The following is a 24,701-nucleotide window of genomic DNA, read 5'->3' on the forward strand; positions in this document are numbered from 1 at the left end:
AGATACATTTAAATACCTTGGAATAATTTTAAATAAGAAGGGGACACAAGAAGACGAAATTGGAAATAGGATAAAAGCAGCCACAAGAACATATCATTCGCTGTATAAAAACTTAAATAAAAAAGAAATAACAAGGAAAACCAAAATGATAGTATTTAAAACAATTTACACACCTATCACTACATATGGAGCAGAGAATTGGGTATTGAACGATAAACAAGAAAAGAGATTGCAAGCCGCGGAAATGAGGTATTTAAGAAAAGTGGCGGGAGCTAGGAGAACCGATAAAAGACGTAGCGATGATATTAGAAGAGAATTAAAAGTAAAATCATTAAAGAAAAAATTCATGAAAAGAAATTAAAATGGACTGGGCACTTATTCAGAATTAACGACGGCAGACAGGTTAAAATGACATGAAAAGCGAGGCCGATAGGGAAAAACAGGAGAGGCCGACCAAGGATAACGTGGAATACCAGTGTGATGGAAATATTGCAGGATAGAGGAAAATCGTGGCAGGAAGCCAAAGAATTAGCTAGGGACCGAAAAAAGTGGCGTAAGTTCGCAGAGAATAACGAGTAAAGAAGACACCTCGACACCTTACGGTATAAGAGGATAATCGATTATGTATGTATGTGTATGTAGAACACTAATCTTCTGGTTACACCATTTGTGGCTTCTAAAATTTGCAAGCCAACGAATTGCCGAAGCTAAGACGGCTGAGGGAGATCTATCAGGTTGCACCTCACTACCCGCCTGTCCAGTACGGTAAAATTCCAACAAATATTAGTTCCCAATACTCAGAATAGGCGTAGAACTACTCCGGCGTAGGAGTATAGGAGTAGATCTACTCCTCTGAGTATTGGGAACTAATCTTTGTTGGAATTTTAGCGTGATGGACAGGTGGGTAGTGAGATTTAACCTGATAGATCTCCCTCGGCCTTCTTAGCTCGGCAATTCGTTGGTTTGCAAATTTTAGAAGCCACGAATGGTGAATCCAGAAGATTAGTGTTCTAATAAAGTTTAATTTTTAATATTGTTAATATTGAAAGTAAAACTTTCGTTCGTATTTAGCAGATGCCGCCATGGCATCCATGTCATCATGATCTTTCGTTTGTGGACCGAGGTTGGCAGCCTGAATTTTAGTTGTTCAGAGAGAATCAAATATGCCCTCTCTAGGGAAACCCTAAAAAGGGTAGAAACTAGTTAAAGTGCTTTTGGCGCCCTCTGAACTAACTACAGTAAGACGGCTCTTATTTCGGTTCATAACGAAATGATTATTTATTATTATAAATAGAGCTCGGGAAATATGCACTTGAAAAACCCTAAAATATGCATGCAAATATGCACAAAAAATAGTTGAAATATGCACTTAAATATGCCTTTATGCATTTAATGTATATAAATAAAAAAAACGCAGTAATCCTTGTTTTGAAGGTATTTAATTATTTATTTGATGCCAATGGACTAATGAGGTATTTGGTAAAAATATATATATATTTTATGCTTAAGTCATAAAAAATATTTATTGAAATTTCTATAACCTACATCATTATATTAATTTTTTATTCTTTATATTTCATTCTTTATTATTTATTATTACAATTATTATTAAAGCTATACATTGTTAAACGTTTTTCGAAATTTTCTACAGAAAAACAGTCGTAGGTATATCTGATTGTAATTGTTTAAGCATACACGCAAAAACTTCTTTCTACTTCAGATGAAGTTAAAGAAGTAAACTTAAAATATTGTTTAATTAAGGGTTCTACCTATAAAATTAAATTATCTTCACATTACCCCATCTTAATAATATTGTTTTAAATTATTTTTTGATATCCCTCATTTTTCTTTAACACCGTGCAGATTTTTGATACACTTTGTTGGTTTCACCAAGGTATTTAATTATTTCATTTAATGAATTGATAATTTCAATACTTTGTTCTAAAGAAATGTTTCGCTTTTCTAATTTAGTAATCGGCTAAGCAATATTTACAAAATTGGTTTGGATATGTGTCAAATTACTTTTTAATAACGGTTTTTTTTAAAACATCCACACATTTTTCATAGTACTCGAGTTACGTCTACATCGAAACTACAAATTAATGACGTCTCTAATTCCCTCCAAATTATCGGTTATGAAATTTACAGAATTTAACCATGTTCTCCATCTAGTTATCACAAGTTCAGGTGGTAAAAGCACATTAGGTAAATGATCTTTATACACCTATACTCGCAGAAAGGCTTTTAAAAATATGTTTTTATATTTGACACAAGGGTATTGTAAACCATTGTAAATTCCATCCTTACAGTTTGTAGCATCCTGCTACTCTATTTGTAGCAGACGCGTGCTCTAGACAAGTAACAAATTTGAAAAAAAATATTTTTAAATGTTGTCCACCTTTGGTCATATGGCGCAGCATCACTTAACAATAACAAAATGTTTTCACTAACAAAATGTGACTGCATATTGTAGAGTCCCCTTCGTCTCCTTTATTCGTCGCCTTATAAATTGTAAAAGGCAGATATTAAGCATATTACCAGAAAGTGGTTCCATGAGAATTTTCAGATTTATTGTTTAGATCTGAGACTTCTCATTTCTCTTTAAAATGCATCTATGCAAAAAAAATGCAAAAAAGTCTACAAATATGAAATTTTAATAAATGCATATGCACTTACAACATTTATCCAAAATATGCAAATATGCACTTAATATGCATTTTGCATATTTTCCGAGCTCTAATTATAAATCTTTATTTTGTTGTAGCGGTTTATAGATTGTTTTAAAATCTCATAGAACCTCATGATTTCTTAAAAAGCAAAAATATTGACAGTCGTGATATGAAAATTATATCTAATCTACATATATTGGAATCAAATTGACAAGGTAATATCAAATGTATACCAAACCAAATAAATTAAGACATGTTATTATGTATTAAAATAGAACGTGCATCATTCATTCTTCTTCTTCATTTAGTTCCTTGGCCTCCTCCTCTTAGGTATTTGGCCAGTTCTCTACATCATTCAATAAATTTAAGAAGTTTTGTTGTTGTCGAGATTTAAGGTTAGAACTACGCCTAAGGCCGCGTTCAGAGTGGACGAGCAAAGAGCAAAGAGCAAGGAGCAAAGAGCAAAGCGGAGAAATCAAACTCATACTGGGAAATGGAGGTACACAGAGTGCTAGCAAAGAGCAAAGCTGCGAAACCAAACAAGTTTGATTTCTCCGCTCGCATTCTTTGGTCCATGTGGTGAGACCGCTCCCGTCTGAAAAAATTTTTGATTCGGTTTCTTTGCCAATTCCTATTCAAAAATGTCGCCTTTAAACAAATCTGAAGAGCACCGGGCGGAGTTTTTGGCCAGAAATTGTTTAAACAATTTTATCTACTCTATGTTATATTATGTGTAAGTTTTTAGTTTGTGAAAACTGTCATTCTAGATAGCAGTGCGTGAAGTGTTTAAAGTGAGCGTGAAGTAACAATGTATTTTAAATGGGACTTACTTTTTCGCACTGTTTTTAACACACTTTCATATAATCAAATATCCTTAACTTTGGCGTTGTCATGGTGATGGCATAATGAGCAATAAATTACAACAAAAGTTTTTACAGTTTTGTGGTTTGAAAGAAGTTACAATTTGTAAATGTCAAAGTTCTAAAAATTGTAGAATAGAAATGAATTCCAGTGACGAAGAGTTACAGATTTTTTATTTGTTTATGGTAGAGTAGATAAAATATTGTATGAAACTGTGCGTGAAGTACTTTTTGCGAACTTACGCGATGTATAGCACTCGCTCCGCTGTCGCTCGTGCTCTAAATATCGCGTGCGTTCGCAAAAAGCATACTTCACGAACTGTTTCATAAATAACTATTTTTAAACAAATACAAAAGATCACGTTTTTTTGCTCCGGAACATACATTTTTGGGTATTTTGGGTTATTCTAAACAAAAAAGGTATCTTATAATGTTGCCCAAAAATTAATAGTGTTCGAGTTATAGGCGATTTAAAATCTGAAAAATGCGAAAATACGCATTTTCGAGGCTTAAAAATTCATATTTCAATTAGTATTTTTGAGGTTGCCAGATACTTAAATTGATGATTAAACATTGAGCTTCGATTCTGAAGAGTGATCGCGTCTAACCTTAATTTATAGCGTTGTTTTTTAATTGTTAAATATGCGTGTTTATCCGATTTTTTTGCCGGTGCGGTGCGCTCTATTTCAAAAATCTCCTATTTCCTCCGAAAATTATTTTTTCTAGATTTTTTGGAACATTCTAAATAAAATAAGTTTCGTGACATTTTTCTCAAAAGTTAATAGTTTTAAAGTTATAAGTTAATAAAAAACTCATTTTTGGATTTTAAATCGCTTATAACTTTAAAACTGTTAACTTTTGAGAAAAATGTCAAGAAACTTATTTTATTTAGAAAATCCCAAAAAATCTAGAAAAAATAATTTTCGGAGGAAAATAGGAGATTTTTGAAACAGAGCGCGCCGCACCGGCAAAAAAATCGGATAAACACGCATATTTAACAATTAAAAACAACGGTATAAATTAAGGTTTGACACGATCACTCTTCAGAGTCTTGAAGCTCATTGTTTAAACTTCAATTTAAGTATCTCGCAACCTCAAAAATACTAATTTAAATATGAGTTTTTGGGCCTCGAAAATGCGTATTTTATACACAAAACTTAAAAATATATGTTCCAGAGCAAAAAACGTGATCTTTTGTATTTGTTTAAAAAAATTGTTTAAACAATTTCTGCCCAAAAATTCCACCCGGCACGCTTCAGATTTGTTTAAAGGAAATTTTAAAATATTTTTAAATAGGAATCCACAAAGAGACCGAATCGGAAATTTTTTCAGACGGGAGCGGTCTCACTACATAGACTACTGTGAGAGTAAAGAGCAAATATCCTACCGCTCCTATCCATACTGCCGAGTGGAAAAGAACTAAACTCTCGTCTAGCGTAACTACCCGCTATTAGCACTTCTTTGCTCTTTGCTCTTTGCTCGTCCACTCTGAACGTGCACTTTTTGCTCTTTGCTCTTTGCTCTTTGCTTTTTGCTCTTTGCTCTTTGCTCTTTGCTCTTTGCTCTTTGCTCTTTGCTCTTTGCTCTTTGCTCTTTGCTCTTTGCTCTTTGCTCTTTGCTCTTTGCTCTTTGCTCTTTGCTCTTTGCTCTTTGCTCGTCCACTCTGAACGCGGCCTAAGGATGCTTTTGTATGCCTTCTCTACTCTTCTAACACTAAAATATGTGCATTTAAATCAGCTGACCACCTTTGAATTTTGGTGTTACAGAAGAATCCTACGAATATCATGGATCCAAAGAATCTCAAACGTGGAAGTGACTGGAAGGATATGAAATGAAGAATATTAACTATCAAAAGGTTCAAACTTGAGTAACTAGGAGAACTTATTATGCAAGGCAAAATCGAGGAAAGCGCAATGTGGGAAGACGAAGAATATCCTGACTTAAGAACTTGAGGGAATGGTTTGAATGCAGTAGTGCAGAACTATTTAGAGCAGCAGTCAATAGGTTCCACATAGCCATGATGATTTTTAACATTCGATGGAAGATGAAACTTGAAGAAGAATAATCCCATGTAAGTTAACATGATATCAGTACTGATCTGTCAGATATTAAACGGTGACAAGACCCCAAGAAAAAGCTTTCTGATGCAAGAAGAGATAAATAATTCTTATGTAGCAAAAACAAGAATAGAGGATATTTTTCTTAGTTATCTAAACTACACAAATAAGAAGGCACTCTGCAATAACCACCATGGTAGGAAACATCATTTTGGTGCGTTTGATTGTATCCCTGTGAATAAGTAGAGATTATGACAGAATTTGGCAACTTATGTTAGAAATTGTCAAAAAATTAACCAATATATTACATTTTTACTAACGGTTATCAGCTCTGGACAAGCACAACAACAAAGATTGATAAAATCGAAAGTCGCAAAGATCAAAGAATGGGAAAATTTTGCATATAAAATTCTTTAGTAGTGTGTTATAAACTGGTCGTCTTGCAGCCAATTGGCTTATGGTACATCTTTAATTTATTTGTGATATCCATTCCAGAATAGACTACAGATATACCGACCTAATTACAAATATATATGATAAGGCAACAACAACTATTAAGCTAATGAAACAAACGGAGCCTATTAAAATAAACCGAGAAGTAAGACAAGGAGATACCATCTCGCCTAAGCTATTCAACCAAGCGCTAGAAGATGTGTTCAAACAACTACACTGGGATGGCTTGGGTATAAACATAAACGGGCAATATCTGAATCACTTACGATATGCTGATGATATTGTATTAATAACAGAAAGAAGTGAAGAATTTCAAAGAATGATGGAAGAACTAGATAGAGAATCGACAAAGATAGGACTGAAGATGAATTACAGTAAAACAAAAAACCATGACCAATCAACAAGAAGAACTAATAATTACAGTGGCACAAACAAGAATAGAACAAGTGAAAGAGTATATATATCTAGGACAAATCACTAGATTAAATAAAGAAAATCAAACCGAAGAAATAAAGAGAAGAATAAGATTGTCCTGGGCGTCACTCGGAAAACTGTCTTATATTCTAAAGAAGAGAAAATACCCGCAATACCTAAAAACAAGAGTATTCAATCAATGTATATTCCCTGTTCTAATATATGGCTCTCAGACATGGACGTTTACAAAAGAAAATATGGAAAAATAGCAAAGACAGAAAGATCCATGGAAAGACAAATGCTGAACATTAAACTATCAGACAGGAAAAGAAACGAATGGATCCGTAACAAAACAAAAGTGGAAGATGTCTCTACCCCAGTAGCAAAGCTTAAATGGAAGTTCGCCGGGCACACCCTAGGGCAGAAGGATGAAAGATGGACTAAGATGATTATACATTGGAAACCGTGGAACCACAAACGAAAAAGGGGAAGGCCACAGATGCGATGGTCGGATGACCTGAAGAAACACACTGGGTCAAATTGAATACAAATTGCCCAAGATAGAGAGGCATGGAAGAGGGAAGAGGAGGCCTATATCCAAGGATGGATGTTTAGGGCTGATAAGATAGATAGATAGATCCATTCCAGAGAGGGTTTAGAAAAAAATCGATCGAATATAACCGACCATTGGTCCTGGCTTTCGTATATGTTCGTAAAGCGTTCCATACGATAGAAAATAACAGCGTAATGATATCGTTGGAGAAAAGTCGTACAGATTATCGGTACTTGAACTGATCTCGTAGGTATATACAATAATACACCATGACCGTGCACGTAAGACTGCACAAAATAAAAAAAGTATAAAAATCAAAAGAGAAATCAGACAAGGAGACACGTTATATCTCAAAACTATTTAGGGCAGTTCTGAAACTTGTTTTAGAAGAATTGGAGTGGGACGCCAAAGGGATCAATAGAGAGATTTTAAGCCCCTTATTTCAGTTACGTTAAACGTTATACGTTATTCTGCTCATGCGCATTAACCGCAAAATAACGTATTACTTTATTAAGGGATAAGGTATCCCCTTATTTAGGTAGAAATAAGGTTGACGTTATTAAGGGATTACGTATTTGTAAGGTTGCCAAATGCCATATATGTAAATCATAAAAAACAAAAAAAAGTCATATAAGCGTAACCAAAGATAACTAGAATAAAAAATATAGTAATGTTGTATTAAAATTTGTGGTCAAAATTTGTTTTTCTTAGAAGGATCAGTTAATAAACAAATACTATAATCTGCTTGGCAACCCTGTTAATGTTCTTGAGATCTGTGACATTTGACTTGACTGAATTCAGTTCAATTGTCTTTTGTCTTGTGAATTGTCTCATAGAGAAGGAAGTGACTTATTTCTTGTTAAATAGTTAACTGGCTATTGTTTGTATTTTTTCAAAATGGAACAAAAAAACTTTGTATTAAATATGGATATTTTAAGAAAACGTCAGAGGTTTTCGGATCACGACGATTTAACTCTGTTAAGGGAAGTTCTGGGAAATAATCCGTTCGTTGATCCGAATGCCTGGAACGTAATTCAGGAGAATTTGTGTAGTGTTACTGGAAAGCAGTTTAGTACCAGAACACTAAAAGATCATCTCGACAGACTAATAAGATCATGGCTTCAGGAATACAAAATTTTACGTAACAAGTAAGTATCCTATGAATTTGGAGAATGAATAAAGTGTTAAAATTAACTCTTAGGTAATATTCACTTTTGCATTTGTTTTAATTATAGATCTGGCATAGAAGTCACGGAAACAGAAAAAGACCTTCTGTGCCATAACATATACCTTCTGATGAATGAATCAAAAGCTCAAAAACCAAAAAGAAATAAAAGTTCAAATTTGGTAAAACAAAAAGGTGTGGAGGCACGAACTAAATGGGCATTGCTGCAAAGTACAAATTCCGACAATGGTGAAACTGAAACTAGCATAGGTCATGCAATTAACCATGATAATGCTGGTAAGTATATTAATAGTTATTCTATAGTCGGAAAAATTAAAAAATACCCATGAACGAACATATAAAACACGCTTATTTTCCTGTCACCGTGTCACAAAGAAAATTGTCCAGTACAAGTACATGTAACAATAATTATTACATGTACTTGCTCTGGCCAATTTTTTTTGTGACGCTGTGACAAGAAAATACAGCGTGTTTTATATGTTCGTTCATGGGTATTCTTTCATTTTTCCTACTGTATATTATTTGCAAACACAATGAATGCATTTAATGGAAATCAACTGGTATATTTGATACATGAAGTGTTAATCAAAAATAGCTGATATTCCCTGAATGTACACAGTTAGTGATGGATGTTAGCGATCACATTTTCCATTAACTCTCTGTTTATTGCAATGTGTGTCAAAGATTGTATGTTGTTAATTCCTGTCCATTGCCTTATGTTTCAGAGCCAGGACATTTTCTTGCATCCATGCATTTTTTTTAAATCCTGAAAGAGCTAATATTTTAAAAAACTTAGTTGAAAACGTAGATTGAAAGATTACATTGTTAATGAGAATCGAAAGTACCTTTGAATAAACAAAAGGTTTCTTTTGAATAAAATATTTGAAATTAACAATTACACTGAATTTTCTCTTTTTTTCACCCCTGTAACTTATTCAAATAAACATTATAGAAGTTTTCAGAGACTTTCAGCCCTCGGTAATAATTTAATCTTTCATTCTGTGTTTAAACTTCATAGTAGGATTCCAAAAAGTTTAATACATTTAACCCTCGTAAGGCGGTGCGGGGTGCAGCTGCACCCCAGACCTCGTTTTTCTCACTTATCTTTTTTAGTAAATTTTGTGCCTACCCACTTAACTCAACATTTAATCATTTTTATTTTTAGATGTAATAGAAGTTATAGAAGAGGGTGAAGCCGAGATGCAGACCTCTCATATCGAATATATCGACATGGATGCAAGCTTCCCAAATATTGCAAATGATAAGGCCCAAATGCAACAAAGTAATGAAACCCCAAAGATGAAGAGGGATATGGACGAATTGCCTGGTCCTGGTCCATCACAAGGGTTTAGAATAGCAGGTATGTAAATCAGCTTTTTGTTAGAAGTGTATTATAGACTATGTATAAAAACCTTTATTAGTAAAATATAGTACAGTAAAACCTGCCATATCCGGATCAATGTGGCGACAGACCGATCCGGATATGAAAAAATCCGGATATCAAGACCACTTCTTTTAGTCTCTGAAACGTTTTCTCCTCCATACATTCCAGTAATCAACGCTGTCAGTAATTTTCGTCGATAGACACGTTTTGTAGATTCTATAATACATTATTTCGCCATCTTTTAGTTCTTCTTTTAGTGCGTTGTCCAACAGCAGGACTGCCTTTCTCAGTAGATCCAGACGGCGCAGAACCGTCCGGATATGGGGAGGTCGGGATATGACAGGTCCGGATATGACAGGTCCAGATATGGCAGGTTGTACTGTAAATGTAGCGATAAAGGTTTATTTCAATTTAAAAGTTTTATTTTACTACTTATTTTTAACATGTTGATAGACAGTGCGTCAAATGTATAAGTAACACATATACACATAGTGTTGTGACACTATTTTCCAAAGAATTATAGAAAAGAAAGCATTTTGTGTTAAAGCTATAATATACATAATATGTATGTCGATGGACCCTCGGCGGGCTTGAGTAAATACTTTTACAGGCCGGAGTTGGCCTGCGGGCCATACTTTGCATATCACTGGTTTATGGAAAGAATGAGTTTTTTAAAGTTATTGTAAACATGTGGACGACAACCATAGATGTCGTATCACATTTCATATGTATCTGTAGACGTAATGTGACATTTTTGGACACGGATTTTGTCACAAGCTTGCTTTTTAAAAAATGTCATCTATAGATGTTGTGTCACATTACATCAAGGGAAATTGCACATATATAGACGTTCTGTCCATCAACATGTTAAAAATACTTATGGGTAATTTTGTTACCTTACTAATTTTTTAGGGCCCGTAAAATCAAAGTCGAGAAAAATTAATAGCCAGAGGCAAGGTTTAAAATATTTAGAAAAATATGACCAAGAACAATTGGAAATCAAAAAAGGTGAAATGGATCTAGAGAAGAGAAGATTATCTTTGGAGGAAAGAAAATGTGCATTAGCTGAGAGACAATGTGCTCTAAAAGAGTATGAAACCAAAAAAAAATGCGAATTAGAAGAGAAGAAATTGGAAATTGAAATAGAAAATACAAAAACATTGCATCAAATTATAGAGAGACAGGAGAAAATAATTAATTTTTTAATAAATAAATCTTAATGAAATTTGTTTTTTATTATAAAACATTTACATTGGTTAGTTAATTTTTTTAAGTCACACTATTTAGGAATCAGAACACAAATGAGGTTCTATAAGCTAATTTGCTAGCTGCGGAGCAAAGGGCTTCCATTGGTTTGACGAGGTCTTCTCCAGTGACAAGACCACTTTAACTGTTTGGGAGGTCACACTTCTTTTTTAGTCTCCTATTGGCATGATGCTCTATTAGAGGTTAAAATAGGGGATTATTGTGTGATTCCAGTTCTTCCTACTATATTATTTAAGGATCACATCCTGTATGAAGCTGTATGTAGGAAGGTGCATCATTTGCCATTCGTAGTATTTTCTTCTTTGAATGATGGTAGTATTTGACTTGCTCAACCATCCTGACAGTTGGATTCCATACATCCAGATAGGTTTTATGACAGCTTTGAAGACAAGGATTTTATTTTCTAGGGTCAGTTTTGATTTCCTACTGCCTAACCAGTTTAGATATTTCATTCTTAGGTCAATTTGTGTTTGATTCTTAAGAAATATGTTCTTTTCAATTGAGTTTTGAGTCAAGATGTATCTCTACGTACCCGGTGCTAGAGGATTGAGGAAGTTGGATATTGATGAGTGGTGAAAGTGGGGGACACATGGTCTCTTATCAACGTAAAAGTCACTTAAGCTTAAGACTGACTCTTTTCGTATGTTTGTTGGGTGTTATAAGGTGAGACAGTCTGTATAATAATTGCACTGTTTGTAAATAATAATTTTGCTGCAAAACAAACCATATGTTACTTTGTTGTAATTCAATACTAGGAGTTGGATTTGTTTCAGTTTGTTCAGAGATAGTCATATACAGTGAGCACGTAAAGGTTGGAATAAATTCATTTTCTCGAGAATGGACGATTTTGGAAAAGAATCCCGAAACAGGTCAATTTTTATTTTTAAATTGCGACTTTTTGACATGTGTCATACTAGTGACGTCACCCATCTGGGCGTGATGACGTCATCTATAATTTTTTTAAATGAGAATAGGGGTCGTGTGATAGCTTATTTGAAAGGTAATTTAATTCTCTATTCAGTAATATAAACATTAACATAATTATTTATACAGCGTGTCCAAAAAAAATTATTTTAATTAAATTTATTGACATAAAAAGAAGAATGTGTGTAATTTATTTAACTCAAAATACATTTTACTGCTATCAGAAAACAGGAAATAAAGTTTATTTAACAAATAAATATCGTTTTAGCATTTTAGCCGCCCACTCACCTTCCTCTTTTTGAACATTTAATTTTTTTACATTTGAACATTTGATTTAAGGGAAAAGCAATGATTATTTTTCAAATAAACATTTTTTCTGTGTTCTAAGAACCTTAAAATGTATTTTGGACTAAATAAAAATTACATGCATTCTTATTTTTATGTCAATAAAATTAATTTAAAATTTTTTTTTAGACACCCTGTGTAAATAGTTATGTAAATGTTTATAATACTGAATAGAGAATTAAATTACCTTTCAAATGAACTATCACACGACCCCTATTCCTATTTAAAAAAATCATCGATGACGTCACTAGTATGACATATATGCCAAAAAGTCGTAATTTAAAAATAAAAATTGACCTATTTCGGGATTTTTTTCCCAAATCGTCCATTCTCGAGAAAATGAATTTATTCCAACCTTTACGTGCTCACTGTATACAATATCTGTAGAAAGCTAAGGAGCTTGAAACCAGTGTTTATGATGCTCTTTGAACGAACTGAATTATAAGATGTCTCTTGATTTTGTTTTGCAGACAATTTATTATTTTCTATTATTCTTACTCCTAACTGAGTACATGTGACTTTTGTGTTGGAATTTGGCCACGATGAGCAGCCAGGAAGTGAGGTGCAAATTATATATCTCTCTGGGCTTTCTCTGATTTCAGCAGTCGGCTGGTTTATAAATAATAGAAACCACGAAGGTTACCAGAAACTCAGTCTCAATAAAAGTTATGTTATTAATATTTTTAAAACTTTAGTTGGTTATAATTAGGCAATCCAAACCACGTGATTTTTAATGACAGGACGTATGGCAGGCAATTCAGCGTTGCCAGAGTTGTTAAAATTGTACCAATTTGATACAATTAACAACCAAACTTTTGATACTAAAGTCTCCTAAAGTAAAAACCTAAAATTTTGTGACATAAGAAATTTGCTTCAAATATTATTAAACGACGTTTTTTTAAGTTTTTGTACAAAATGTGTTGGTTTAGTACTTTGTGTCACTATTCCAGTCATTCCGGTGCATTTACAAAAATTTCTCTGGCAACACTGCACACAAGCGATTTTATTGGATACTTTATTTAAATTAAAATTTCAAATTTAAGATACAATGTGGTATTACTAAGTACCTAAAATAATAAAATATATATTACCCCGATGATTTTACCTAAAATCTATTTTAGGGATGCTCAATATTATTTTTTATTAAACTTATAAAACATAAAATTTGTTAACCTAGCTTTCTTCAATCTTCCAAATTACTTAGTTAAAACTTTTTAACTACTTATCAAAGTTTATTGACGTAAGCAATATTTGTTACTATGTCACAGAAGTATTTAGCAATACTTACATGGACATAAAATACGAAAATTACTTTAAAATACTAAAATAACACTATACTATCATATACCTTCAATGTATTGCATGCCAATCGCCAGACATATTGGAATAGTTTGACAGATCGTTGGATTCCCTAATTAGTTCCTGGCCAATTAAAAGCAGGTAAATTATTTATTTTTATCTATTAGTCAATTATTTGACCACTTTTTAGAATAGAATAAATAGCAAAGAATAATTTTTTATTTGTATAATTTTTTATATAATTGAGCAAACAATGTCAAGTCAAGAAACAGTAACATATAGAAACAATAATAAATAAATAAGAAAACACAAACATAGAACATATAAAAATAAAATTAATAAATGAATGTCGAAGGTTACATCCTCGAAGCCAGTCTCTTGACTTGGGAGTGAGTTGGTGGATTTCTTGAAGACTTACAAAGAACTGCCAACTCGAAGACGATGTGGTTAATTGTATGTTCAACAGCGCTGCATTTGTCACATCCTGGACTGGCATTTATATCCCATTGATTCAGCGATTTGTTACAAATTCCATGACCAACTTGTATTCTATTTAGGTTGCACCATTCATGACGAGGAAGAGAAAAGCAGTCAGGTTTAATTGTGGGGTTTTCTATCAGATTAGAATTTCTGATGTCTGGATTCCATTCGCCCATCCAGTGCTCTTCAGTAGTGAAATCAGCCAATCTTGTAGCAGTTCTAGTAGGTGGATGTCTGAATTTCAGTCTTAACCGTCTTTGGTCTAGTTCAGCGATGTCTGTATTTATTGGTAGTGCTGGGTTTTGTTGTCATTTTTGAACTAGGGTGTTGAGTGCGGCAGTAGTCTTGTTGCTTAGAACTGGAAGCCATTGGGTTGGTGTGGGCTTTAAAGTTCCCGTTATGTGCCTCATTGCTTGGTTTAACTAGGTATCTATGACTTTTGTGTCATGATTGTTTAGCAAGACAGGAGCACAATATTCTGCAGTAGGATATACTAAGGACAGCACAATAGAACTAATACTCTAGGTATTTCACCACAGTATATGATTTTACATTAACAAGATATTTTTCAACAGATTAAGTACTACATTAACAGGATTTTCTTGTTTTAATGCTGTAATATTGATGGAAGCTTGTAGAATTTGATACAAGCACACAGTGGACTCCGTTCTGTTGGAGTAAACCTGTGTCTACAGATAGTTAAGTTTTGAGCTCTTTTGTCATGGGTATGATTGGAAATGTAGACATTCATAAATGTAGGTGGCTGGAAATGTAAGTATTTAGTAGTCTACTTTTTTATGAATGATAAAAAGATTTGATGTTCCCACTGCACTTCCACAGAACATCATTCCATTAGGTAACCGAGAATAGAAGTAGTGTAATAAACAATAAGAAGAGTAAGTACTCATTAAGCACTCTTAATAGGTGGAATGCATAAAATGTAGTAATGCTTAAAGTATGTACTACATTTTTGAAGTTTTTACTTCACTTACAAAGCATTTGCTTTTCTCCATAGCATTTGCTACTATTTACCACATACATAGAACATACTACGTATTTTTGAAGTATTTGCTAGTTTAATATATTTGGCTCAGTTTAAGTGAAGTTAGTGGATGAACGACTTCAGCAGAGGTGATTTTTGTTAAAAATGGCAGCATTTATGGATGTGAATGAACAATATTGTTCATTTTCTGACAATTGTTCTAACACGATTGGATTACTTCATGTCAGTAGTAGGTACTTTTGTTTTATAGTATGTTCTTTTCAACAAAAGCACATACTTTTATGTAAAGGAAAATGCAACAAAGTATATACTATTTGCTGAAGCATGCAGAGATCAGCTTTTTATATAACTGCAATAGGTGTAAATGTGGATACCCAGGAAAATGTAGTGTTAGGAGTGTTAAGAAGAATTGGTGTTAAGAGGGAAATTGAAAACACAATAAAAGAAAGGAAATTGCAATATCTCGGACATGTGATGAGAGGCGAAAGATACAGCATCTTAAAATAAATAATTCAAGGAAAAATAGAGGGTACGAAGGAGACGCATTTCCTGGCTGAGGAACCTGAGAGAATGGTTTGGTTGAAGCTCAAGGCAACTGTTCAGAGCAGCTGCCTCGAAAGGTCAAGATAGTCATGATGATTGCCAACCTTCGTCACGGAGATGGCACTTAAAGAAGAAGAAGAAATAGAAGAGTAGAATGGAATGACCACATAAGCTGCATGATAACAAATAGACTAGTAAGGATGGTCAGAGACGGTTCCCTGATATGAAGATGATTAGTGGGAAGACCACAAAAACGATAATTACTGGAGGTACATTGAAAAAACAGACAGAGTCATGACATGTCATGTTATGTCAAAAAGAACAAGAAGAAAGAATATACAAGGGGAAAAACTATTCATCATTTATTGGTTCAAGATATTGTTCCAAAGTGGGAGATGGCATATTAAAAAACTGACCCGACTGACTACCATATAAGCAAGTATGGCAGTTTGTCAATATTGTTGCAGTTTTATACATTGCCTCTACATCTTGTAAAAGCAATTTTTGATTTTTTTTGAAGTCCAGAAATGCAAATTCTGCAATCACTTTCTGAAAACTCCACTCAACTGCTTGTCTTACAGTAGACATTGAGGCATTAAAGTTTTGCTGCAATTGATTGACACCTTGTCCTGGATAAGGACACAACAATAGTTCCCGAATACCATAAGCTTGATCTCCATATAAAACAAAAGTACTACCATCAGGAAATCGTGTCTTTTCTTCCAGCTGATTGTAAAGACCTGATTCCCGAAGTATTCCAGCATCGTGTCTTCTACCCATAAATGCTCCATGCAAACTGACTGTTAGGCCATCTGGACACACAACAGCTTGGTATTTTGTGCAATGGAAGTGTTTATGACCCGAATAGTATGCTTCCTGATCTATTCCTGGTCGGCATATGGCTCTTGCAGTGCCATCTATAAAGCCCCAACAATTCTGTACTGCTGCTCCCTTATTGGCCACTGCCTAAAATATAAATAAAACTGTTATAGAAAAAAGGCACTATAAAAAATAATTTTAATATGAAGATAAAAAAAGATTAACATATGAGCAAGGAAAATACAGTCGGAAAAATGAAAGAATACCCATGAACGAACATATAAAACACGCTGTATTTTCCTGTCACCATGTCACAAAGAAAATTGCCCAGTGCAAGTACATGTAATAATAATTATTACATGTACCTGCGCTAGCCAATTTTTTGTGTGACACGGTGACAGGAAAATACAGCGTGTTTTATATGTTCGCTCATGGGTATTCTTTCATTTTTCCTACTGTACATATTTTTGCCTTTCAATTATTGGTTATTTAATAAAATCTCATTTTGAAAAGGGTGCGTTCACCAGACCAGTGCGCTATGTCAGCGCTTTAAAACTGTTTAAGATTTTTCGGGTGAATGTCATGTCAATTTAAGCTAAACTTCAACGTGTTGATGAAGCGGTCGCCATTTTATTGAATGTAGTATTTGCATCGCTTCAATCTTGAACGTGTCTAAGAAATATATTATAATGGCGCACCGATTTGCAACTATTTACTTTTACAATGGTTTGAATTATAATGTAATTGAAACTTAGGAGATACATAATTGTAACTCACGCTCACGAAATTGTAAAGCTGTATTGAGGAACAATATTTTCAACATAATTCATATTTCTCGTGACAATTATTATTTATTTATGATGGGAATACTTCATCATCATCCAATGGTTCTGCTAAGTCCAGCACAGCCAGCAGCACTAAAAATTATTTCTTGTTCATGTCATTATCAAACAACAATGTAGTACTATATTATCCATTTTTGAATTAAATTTGTGTAAGACACGTCCAAGTTATCGTTGAACGATATAAAAATAAACAAAAACAACGAATCTCGTTTTAGGTTAAGTTCATAATTCATAAAACATGCGAGAACACAAAACAAAACCAACTATGAAAGTGTCAAACGGAAAAATACCATTCAACAGACTGAACATCGTTTTAAAGCACTGAAAACAGCTGTTCAGTTGAAACTTCAACCCATGGACAATAAAGACGCTTCAACCGATTTTTTCTGGTGAACGCAGCCAATGTTTATAATATTTTATTAAATTTAATTCACCTGTGCATATTGTTGTAAACGATCTCGAGTTAGCCAATTCAATCTATTTAAGTCTTCTAAGACATATCTAAAATTGTCATATATGTGTTTACAGACATAATTACATATTTCTGACAGAGCTGGTGGGGATCTTTGAAAAATATATTCCAAATCGCATAATCGATTGGGATATGCCAGTCTACGAAGGAATATACAAATCCCTTCAATTCCTAAAACAATAAAATTACTGCTAGATGCTTCTCAAACAAAACAAACTGAAAAAATGAATGCAACATAATATGGATATTAGGTATTACCTGTTGCTATATGCCCAGATTTGGTTCTAATGCGATTTGGAATGCGTAAAAACCGAGCTAGTAGCGGAATATCTCTTTTTTTGAATCGAAAATTTTGTTCCGCATCTTTCTCGTCAACTGTTTCTAACACAAAATGGGGTCTTTGTGCAACTGCAAGAGGTATTATCGGATCAAAAATGTTATGAAGAATTATCCCTCTTATTAAATTGTGATCTATTGGATCACCGTGTCTTCTTCGTTGTAAGACATTTTCAATATTTTGTTCCATTATTGTGACAAATCGCAAATAATTAAACAAATAAGTTATAGTGTGTTATAACAAGGTTATAGCCAAGCAAGTAACACAAGCACACAACTGCCAACTGAACTGCTGCTTTATAGGTTACGTTTGTCAAATGTCAATTAACGTTAATTTGTATTTTGTGCGTAGTTTCTGAAAGGATTCAAAAACTGTTTTTGAAATAAAGGACGTGAAAACGTTATCCCTTATTTATAACTCATTGCGCATGACAAGTATAACGTTTTACGTTTAACGTACGTCAAAAAGTAGAGGGTCTAAAATCTCTCTAATGTCGACGGTGAAATGCATAAGAAGAAGGACAGGCGTCACAGATGTCATAGAGAGTGTACCATTAGATTATGTGAGATCGTTAAGGCTATGGAGCCTCTCAGCACTTCGACCTATAAAGATCTTTTGTGCATAAGAGTGTACCATGGCTGAAGTGGAACTGAGCGGGCTATGTGGCCAGAATAAATGACGGGCGATGGATCGATAAAATTACAGTGTGGAGACCACAAGCAGACAGAAGAAGTTGAGCTGGATCACCTCCACGATGGGCAAACGACGTCACTTGAATCGCTGAGAAATGCAGGCAGGAAGCTTAAGACCGATAGAACTAGAAAAATTAGGAGAAGCCTATATTCAACTTTGGATACAGACGGCTGGATAATGATGCTGATTTTAGAATACTTATACCCTGTACTCGCTTGTACAGGTCTCGTGGATGGGTATCATAACTTTTTGGAATCAATCGGTAGTTTTCAAAAGTGTTTGCCGCCTGCGATCTAGGGACTCGCAGTCACGCAACATATGGTTGAACCTTCTGCACTGAGTACAATTATGTAATTACTATTACACACATCAATTTAGTATTTAAAATATGACTACTTTAATGCTATATTTATTGGTATACAATGCTAGACTAAGCAGATTCATGAGCTCTCACAATTCCAACCATGAACAAGATAGAGACATTTGTGATGTGGACATGTGGAGATGTGAAGCATGTGGAGAATATTGAAAATTTTCTGGACTTGCTATATAACAACTAGACATGTTCTCGATCGTTTAAGTAAATAAAGAGAGCTACTCCACATCATCAAAGTCTGCAGAACATTATATCTGGGACGCTTATTAAGCAAGCAGAAATATTTCCTCCCCGAACTCTTAATAACAGGCGAAATATACGACATTTAACAGGTTTGAAATTATGTAGAATTGATAAGGACAGCAGAGAATAAAGATAATTTGCCGAAGTTACTGCCAACATTCATTAATTAAATAGGGTACCAGATAAAGACAAACATGAAAAAGAAAGAAGACAAGCTTGAGATCTCTAGGTTACATAACAAGTTAAAGCCAAGGCTATTGGAGAAACATCTTCTTATGGTACCTATTCGTTCCGATATACTATATCCGTAAATTTTGTAGTCAAGAAATTCGTCTACTTCCTGATCCCCTTTTGCTGTATATTATATCTTAATTTCTCACTATCGTTTACTTGCATTGATAACTTGGTCAAACCCGAATACACGTGGCATTTTTCTATCATCATCATCAGTAGCTCGACAACCCTTTTTGGGTCCTGGCTTGTTCTAGGATTTTCCTCCATTCTGTTCTGTTCTTTGCTTTGTTCTTCCAGTGGGTAATCTCAAGTGTTTTCAGATCTTGTTCCACTTGTTCCATGTATCTAAGTTTGGGTCTTCCCTTTGACCTTTTCCCTACTGGTGCTTGCCTCATTATATGTTTTGGTGTTTCGGTCTCCAACATTCGTTCAACATGGCCCATCCAGCGCAGACGTCCTATCTTTATGGATGTTATGACGTCGGGTTCGTTGTATGCTGCGTATAGTTCAAAATTATATCTTCTGCGCCATACGTCATTTTCTTTCACCCCCTTATATATGTGTCTGAAGATTTTTCGTTCAAACGTACCTAATAAGTTCTCATCGCTTTTCGACAGTGTCCATGTCTTTGATCCATATATAAGGACCGGTTTTATCAGGGTTTTGTATATTTTGCATTTGGTTTTTCTCGTGATGTTGTTAGATCTTAGATGTTTAATGAGGCATATTTCTATAATATGTCGAAAACCTTGAGGTGTTTCATGGTTGCCACAGTTCATATCCATCCCTATTTCCGTAAAGCAGAACTATGAATATGTGGCATTTTTGTAGACAGCATTTTGTTTTTAATGTCTCGGCTTCCGAAAATTGGCCTTTTACTAATAAAAACAGTTTTGTTTTGTTATTCGTTGTATAATTTATTTTAAGCGATCGCACTGGCTATTAAAATTGGTGTCCAGATATGTATACACTTGTTCAATTAAAACTCATATTTGACTCACACTTTAGCAGTAAAAACAATTATAGTCACTCAACTGACGTTATGCAATGTAGTTATGTTTGTAAACGTGGCATGTCTGAGCAGTTCCTTTCATTTATATTTAACTGCGATTTAAGTATTGTAGCTTTATCTAAGCAATGTATAGAAACACATGTTTTACGTATCTAACTCTTGAGGATTGGACTTGAAAGATTATATTTAGGAGTGAAAGAGATGAGGCGAATGTAAAGCCGCGACCTCGTACATTGAGTACTCCATGAATAGACAGAAATGTGGCATGTATGGGAGACTTGATTCGAGAAAATCATCGAATTTCAATCATAGCAATTTCAGAAAATGTTGATGTTAATATAGGATATATCCATAGTATCGCATCGTACACAAATTTTGTTACAGTTAAGTTTATGCGCAATTATTTCCTCGCCTTTTGTTAGAGAATATCAAAATAATGCAAATGGGTTTATCTTTACAACATATCAAAGAATAAATGCAAGGAATAAAGATAATGACTTTCGTTTTCCTATAAATACTAGAGGTAAATCTTGGTGTCACTATTATAAACCATTAAGTAAGCTGTCGTCGATGCAACAGAAAGTTCAACCTTTTGCAGAGAATACGTGTTAACATTTTTTTTCGACCATGAAGAATCCTTGCTCGTAGGATTTACAGAATCTATAATGCATATTATATAATAATAGCAATAAGACAAAGATGTTCCGGGAAACTCTAGCATGATGTCATTCTTCTGCACGATAATGCTCGGCCTTTTGTTGCCGAGGTAGTAGAAAAAATCAAAAATGAAAGAAATGATCATCCACATCAATTAGAAGATCCACCCTAGAGTCCCAATTTATCGCCTTGTGATTTTCACATCTTTGGTTCACTGAAAAAGGCGCTAAAAGGTAGTCGCTTTCAGTCGGACAAAGAAGTACAAAATGCCGTAAAGGAATTCATCAAGCAGGGTAAATATCGGTTAACTGAACAATAATAGGATATATGTCTTAATATTGTAGTGTTAATTATTTGTAAATCTGTATATTTGCCAATCATTTTTTCGGGATCAAAGATGGGTTTCAAACGAACAAGCCTTGTGTAATGCTGGACTCCTTCGATAAAAGATCGTTTGGAGGAATATGACTAAAATGCAAGAAAAACAAAATTAATAAAACACGCTAAGTCATTTAGTAAGGATCTGATGTACGTATATTAATCTAAAATCGAACACAAAGTTAAATATTCCTTTTTGACTGGACTACACATCGCCGCCGCGAAATTGTCTCTACTGTGGCTGTCGTTGGTGCTGCGGCAGCCAATTCACTTGGAAAAGTATAAGGAACAGGTGGTTCGTGGGGAAAAGAAAGGTTAAGACTCAGTTAATGGAAAAATGAGGCCGTTTCTTATCCGATACCAGCCTCTTTTCGGTTAATAAAGCGAGAATTAATCGAAAAACGTGTATTAGAAGGCGATTCTCTCGTTCTCTTTATCGGATCAACTTTTATTTTGGTAAAGATGCTGTTCACCTTAAGTCTTCGATTTTTTTTTCGAAGCGAGGAAGAGGGATAGGTGTGAACGAATTAATGTTTTATCGTAATGAAAAAATAAAAACAAAAAGGCGAACAGATGCGGGGTAGGCTTATCGTCAAATTAATTTTGATTTTTATTAGTTCTTTAAATTTAATGAAATCTTTTATTGCCAGGGTTTATTTGTGTGGACATGAAACATTTGTATTTTACTATGTATTTTTTTATAAAATTTACAAAAAAAAAGAAATATTTTCACATATATTATTAAAACTGCACTTGCTTCTTGGAAGAAAATCGTAGCTCTCAATAGATAATAAGCTCATGCTATTTAAACAAGTACTGCAGCGGGTATGGACCTGTGGCATACTGCTCTGGAAATGTGCAAGTGCGGTAAGGGACCTTTCAAGTGTTACGTAACGCAGGTTGGGGGGTGGGTCAAAAAGTCAAAAATCTTCTAATATTGCGTTACGCATTAGTTAAACGTCCATTAGAGTGCGTTACGTAGGGGGGGGAGGGGGTCAAAAATCTTCAAAAATCTTCAAAAATCGCGTTACGTAATAGTTGAACGCTCCCTAATACCAAATTGATTCAAAGGTTTCAGAAAAGTATTAAGCGGCATTATAAAATGCTCCCTGCAAACTGAAAAATTTGGTTTAGGGAACGAGCGCGGTTAAAATTTACGTAGTTTCCTGTTGGAAAAAATACTCTTCTATCCAAAAAAAGAACATCGGAGATGGGTGTGGCAGAGCCCGAATGGAGCAACATGGAACTAGATTGATTTTATGATCACTGTCAAGAAGCAAACCTTTAAAGATGTTAAACCAGTTAAACCAGTTTTCAACAGTTAAGCACCACATAATGGTGAAAGCCTCGATAGAAATAGTCCTTGGGAAAAAGAGATACGCCTGATCAAAAAGAAGTCCACAACTACCTGAAGAGCTTAACAATATAAATGCATTTGAAGAACATATCAAAAGCATATTCGAAAGCAATAAGAATACAGACCTAAATGTTAACACCCTTAATGGAATTATAATAGAAGCTATAGAAGAGAACCAGAAGATACACTCCCAACAGATATTACATAACAAAAGAACAAGTCCCCAAATACAATCATTAATGGAAGATAGGAGAAAAATGCAAAAAAATAGAAGTAAAGAACACTATGAGCTTAGAGAGATGAGTAAAAGAATACAAAAATCTATTAGGACGGACAACCAAAAACATAAAAATGAATAAATTCAATAAAAAAATTGAAGATAACAAGAGCCTCAAAGTTTTAAGGAGAAAATTAACAAATAGCAGAAAAGAAATAACGAAATTAAAGGATATAGATGGAAATATCATCACCAACAGAGATGAATTACTAAGAGTAGTGGAGTTGACGACTTCTATACAGAACTATACAACAGCTACCAAAACCACGATAAGCAACTAGAAGATTCAGAAAAAAGATTAGTCAACCACGGATCGGAATTGATGCCTGATATATCAACCGACGAAATAAGGAACGTATTGAGGAAAGTGAAAAGCAATAAAGCTCCGGGAGAAGACAATATCGTTATGGAAGCCGTAAAGATGGGAAGAGACAGACTTTTAAAGAACATAAAGGAACTGTTCAACTTATGTCTGACCAAAGTGAAATACCTACAAGATGGCACATTGCACTTACCATCTTATTACACGAAAAGGGCGATCCAACATACCTCGAGAATTACCGATCCACAAGCTTATTAAACCACCTCTACAAGTTATTCACAAGAATAATAACAAATAGACTGGAAACGAGATTAGATTTTTACCAACCTGGAGAACAAGCGGGTTTTAGGAAAAACTTTGACATTAAAGACCACCTCCACTGCATAAAAGCGATTATAGAAAAAATCATCGAAAACAACCGACCATCGGTCAGGCCGAACAGCATAATTAGACCGTTGGAGGAATGTCCTATCGTCGGTACTCCAAACTGATAGCGAACATATACAATAATGCAACCATGACCATCCGACTACACAAAGATACCAAATCTATAAAAATCAAAAGAGTAATTAGACAGGGACACACGTTATCTCTCAAACCCTTTAGGGCAGTACTGGAATATGCTTTCAAACAATTGGAGTCGGACGAAAAAGGAATAAATGTCGACGGCGAAAGGCTCTCCCACCTACGATTCGCAGACGAGATAGTTCTTATAACAGACAACTTAAAAGAGATTAGGACTATGCTTACTGACTTAGATGCCGCCTGTAAGAGTAAGAGTAAGTTGGTTTGAACATACATTTTGGAAAGACACAATACATGACAAACCTGGTACCAAGCTTAAATCCAAAAGTCGACTTCAACGAAATAGCATTGGCCTAGAAATACAAATACTTAGGACATGAAACCCAAATTACCAGGGACATTCAAACTGCCGAACTACAAAGAAGCATGAGCCGCATATGGAGCTCTATCTTCAAGAGCAACATGCCAAATTATCTGAAAAAAATACGTTCGACCGACGTGTGCTTCCAGTCATGACTTACGGCGCCGAAACACTATCGTTAACCCAGGCCACATCAACCAAACTTAGAGTGACTCAGAGAAGAATGGAACGGTCACTACTTGGACTGACTCTCAGAGGCAGGGTTAGAAACGAGGAAATCATAAGAAGGACAGGCGTCACAGATGTCATCGAGCGAATAGCATGGCTGAAGTGGAACTAGTTTGGCCTAGGCCAAAC

At 34.4% G+C, this 24,701-nt stretch overlaps 2 protein-coding genes across 2 annotated transcripts; one reads left to right on the plus strand and one right to left on the minus strand.

The window, feature by feature from the left end:
• Positions 1-4,848: 4,848 nt before the first annotated feature.
• LOC126889568 (uncharacterized) lies at positions 4,849-10,801 on the plus strand. Its single transcript, XM_050657950.1, has 4 exons — positions 4,849-8,154; positions 8,242-8,468; positions 9,358-9,552; positions 10,489-10,801. Exons 1-4 carry the CDS (start codon positions 7,904-7,906, stop codon positions 10,794-10,796), a joined length of 981 nt encoding a protein of 326 aa, XP_050513907.1. The 5' UTR covers positions 4,849-7,903; the 3' UTR covers positions 10,797-10,801.
• Positions 10,802-13,621: 2,820 nt separating this feature from the next.
• On the minus strand, positions 13,622-18,189 carry LOC126889496 (uncharacterized). Its single transcript, XM_050657830.1, has 3 exons — positions 17,831-18,189; positions 17,535-17,743; positions 13,622-16,402 (listed from the first exon to the last, which is right to left on the minus strand). Exons 1-3 carry the CDS (start codon positions 18,096-18,098, stop codon positions 15,788-15,790), a joined length of 1,092 nt encoding a protein of 363 aa, XP_050513787.1. The 5' UTR covers positions 18,099-18,189; the 3' UTR covers positions 13,622-15,787.
• Between the last annotated feature and the right edge of the window lie 6,512 nt (positions 18,190-24,701).

The sequence above is a fragment of the Diabrotica virgifera genome, chromosome 8 (genome assembly GCF_917563875.1).
Source record: "Diabrotica virgifera virgifera chromosome 8, PGI_DIABVI_V3a".
In the NCBI taxonomy this organism is placed as follows: Eukaryota; Metazoa; Arthropoda; class Insecta; order Coleoptera; family Chrysomelidae; genus Diabrotica; species Diabrotica virgifera.

Coding starts and splice junctions, on each gene's coding strand:
- LOC126889496 (XM_050657830.1), bottom strand. CDS start 18,098: ATGGAACAAAATATTGAAAATGTCTTACAACGAAGAAGACACGGTGAT. Junction 17,744..17,830: donor ATCTGGGCATATAGCAACAG/GTAATACCTAAT, acceptor TTATTGTTTTAG/GAATTGAAGGGATTTGTATA. Junction 16,403..17,534: donor GTTTACAACAATATGCACAG/GTGAATTAAATT, acceptor TTTATATTTTAG/GCAGTGGCCAATAAGGGAGC.
- LOC126889568 (XM_050657950.1), top strand. CDS start 7,904: ATGGAACAAAAAAACTTTGTATTAAATATGGATATTTTAAGAAAACGT. Junction 8,155..8,241: donor TACAAAATTTTACGTAACAA/GTAAGTATCCTA, acceptor TTTTAATTATAG/ATCTGGCATAGAAGTCACGG. Junction 8,469..9,357: donor AATTAACCATGATAATGCTG/GTAAGTATATTA, acceptor TTTTATTTTTAG/ATGTAATAGAAGTTATAGAA.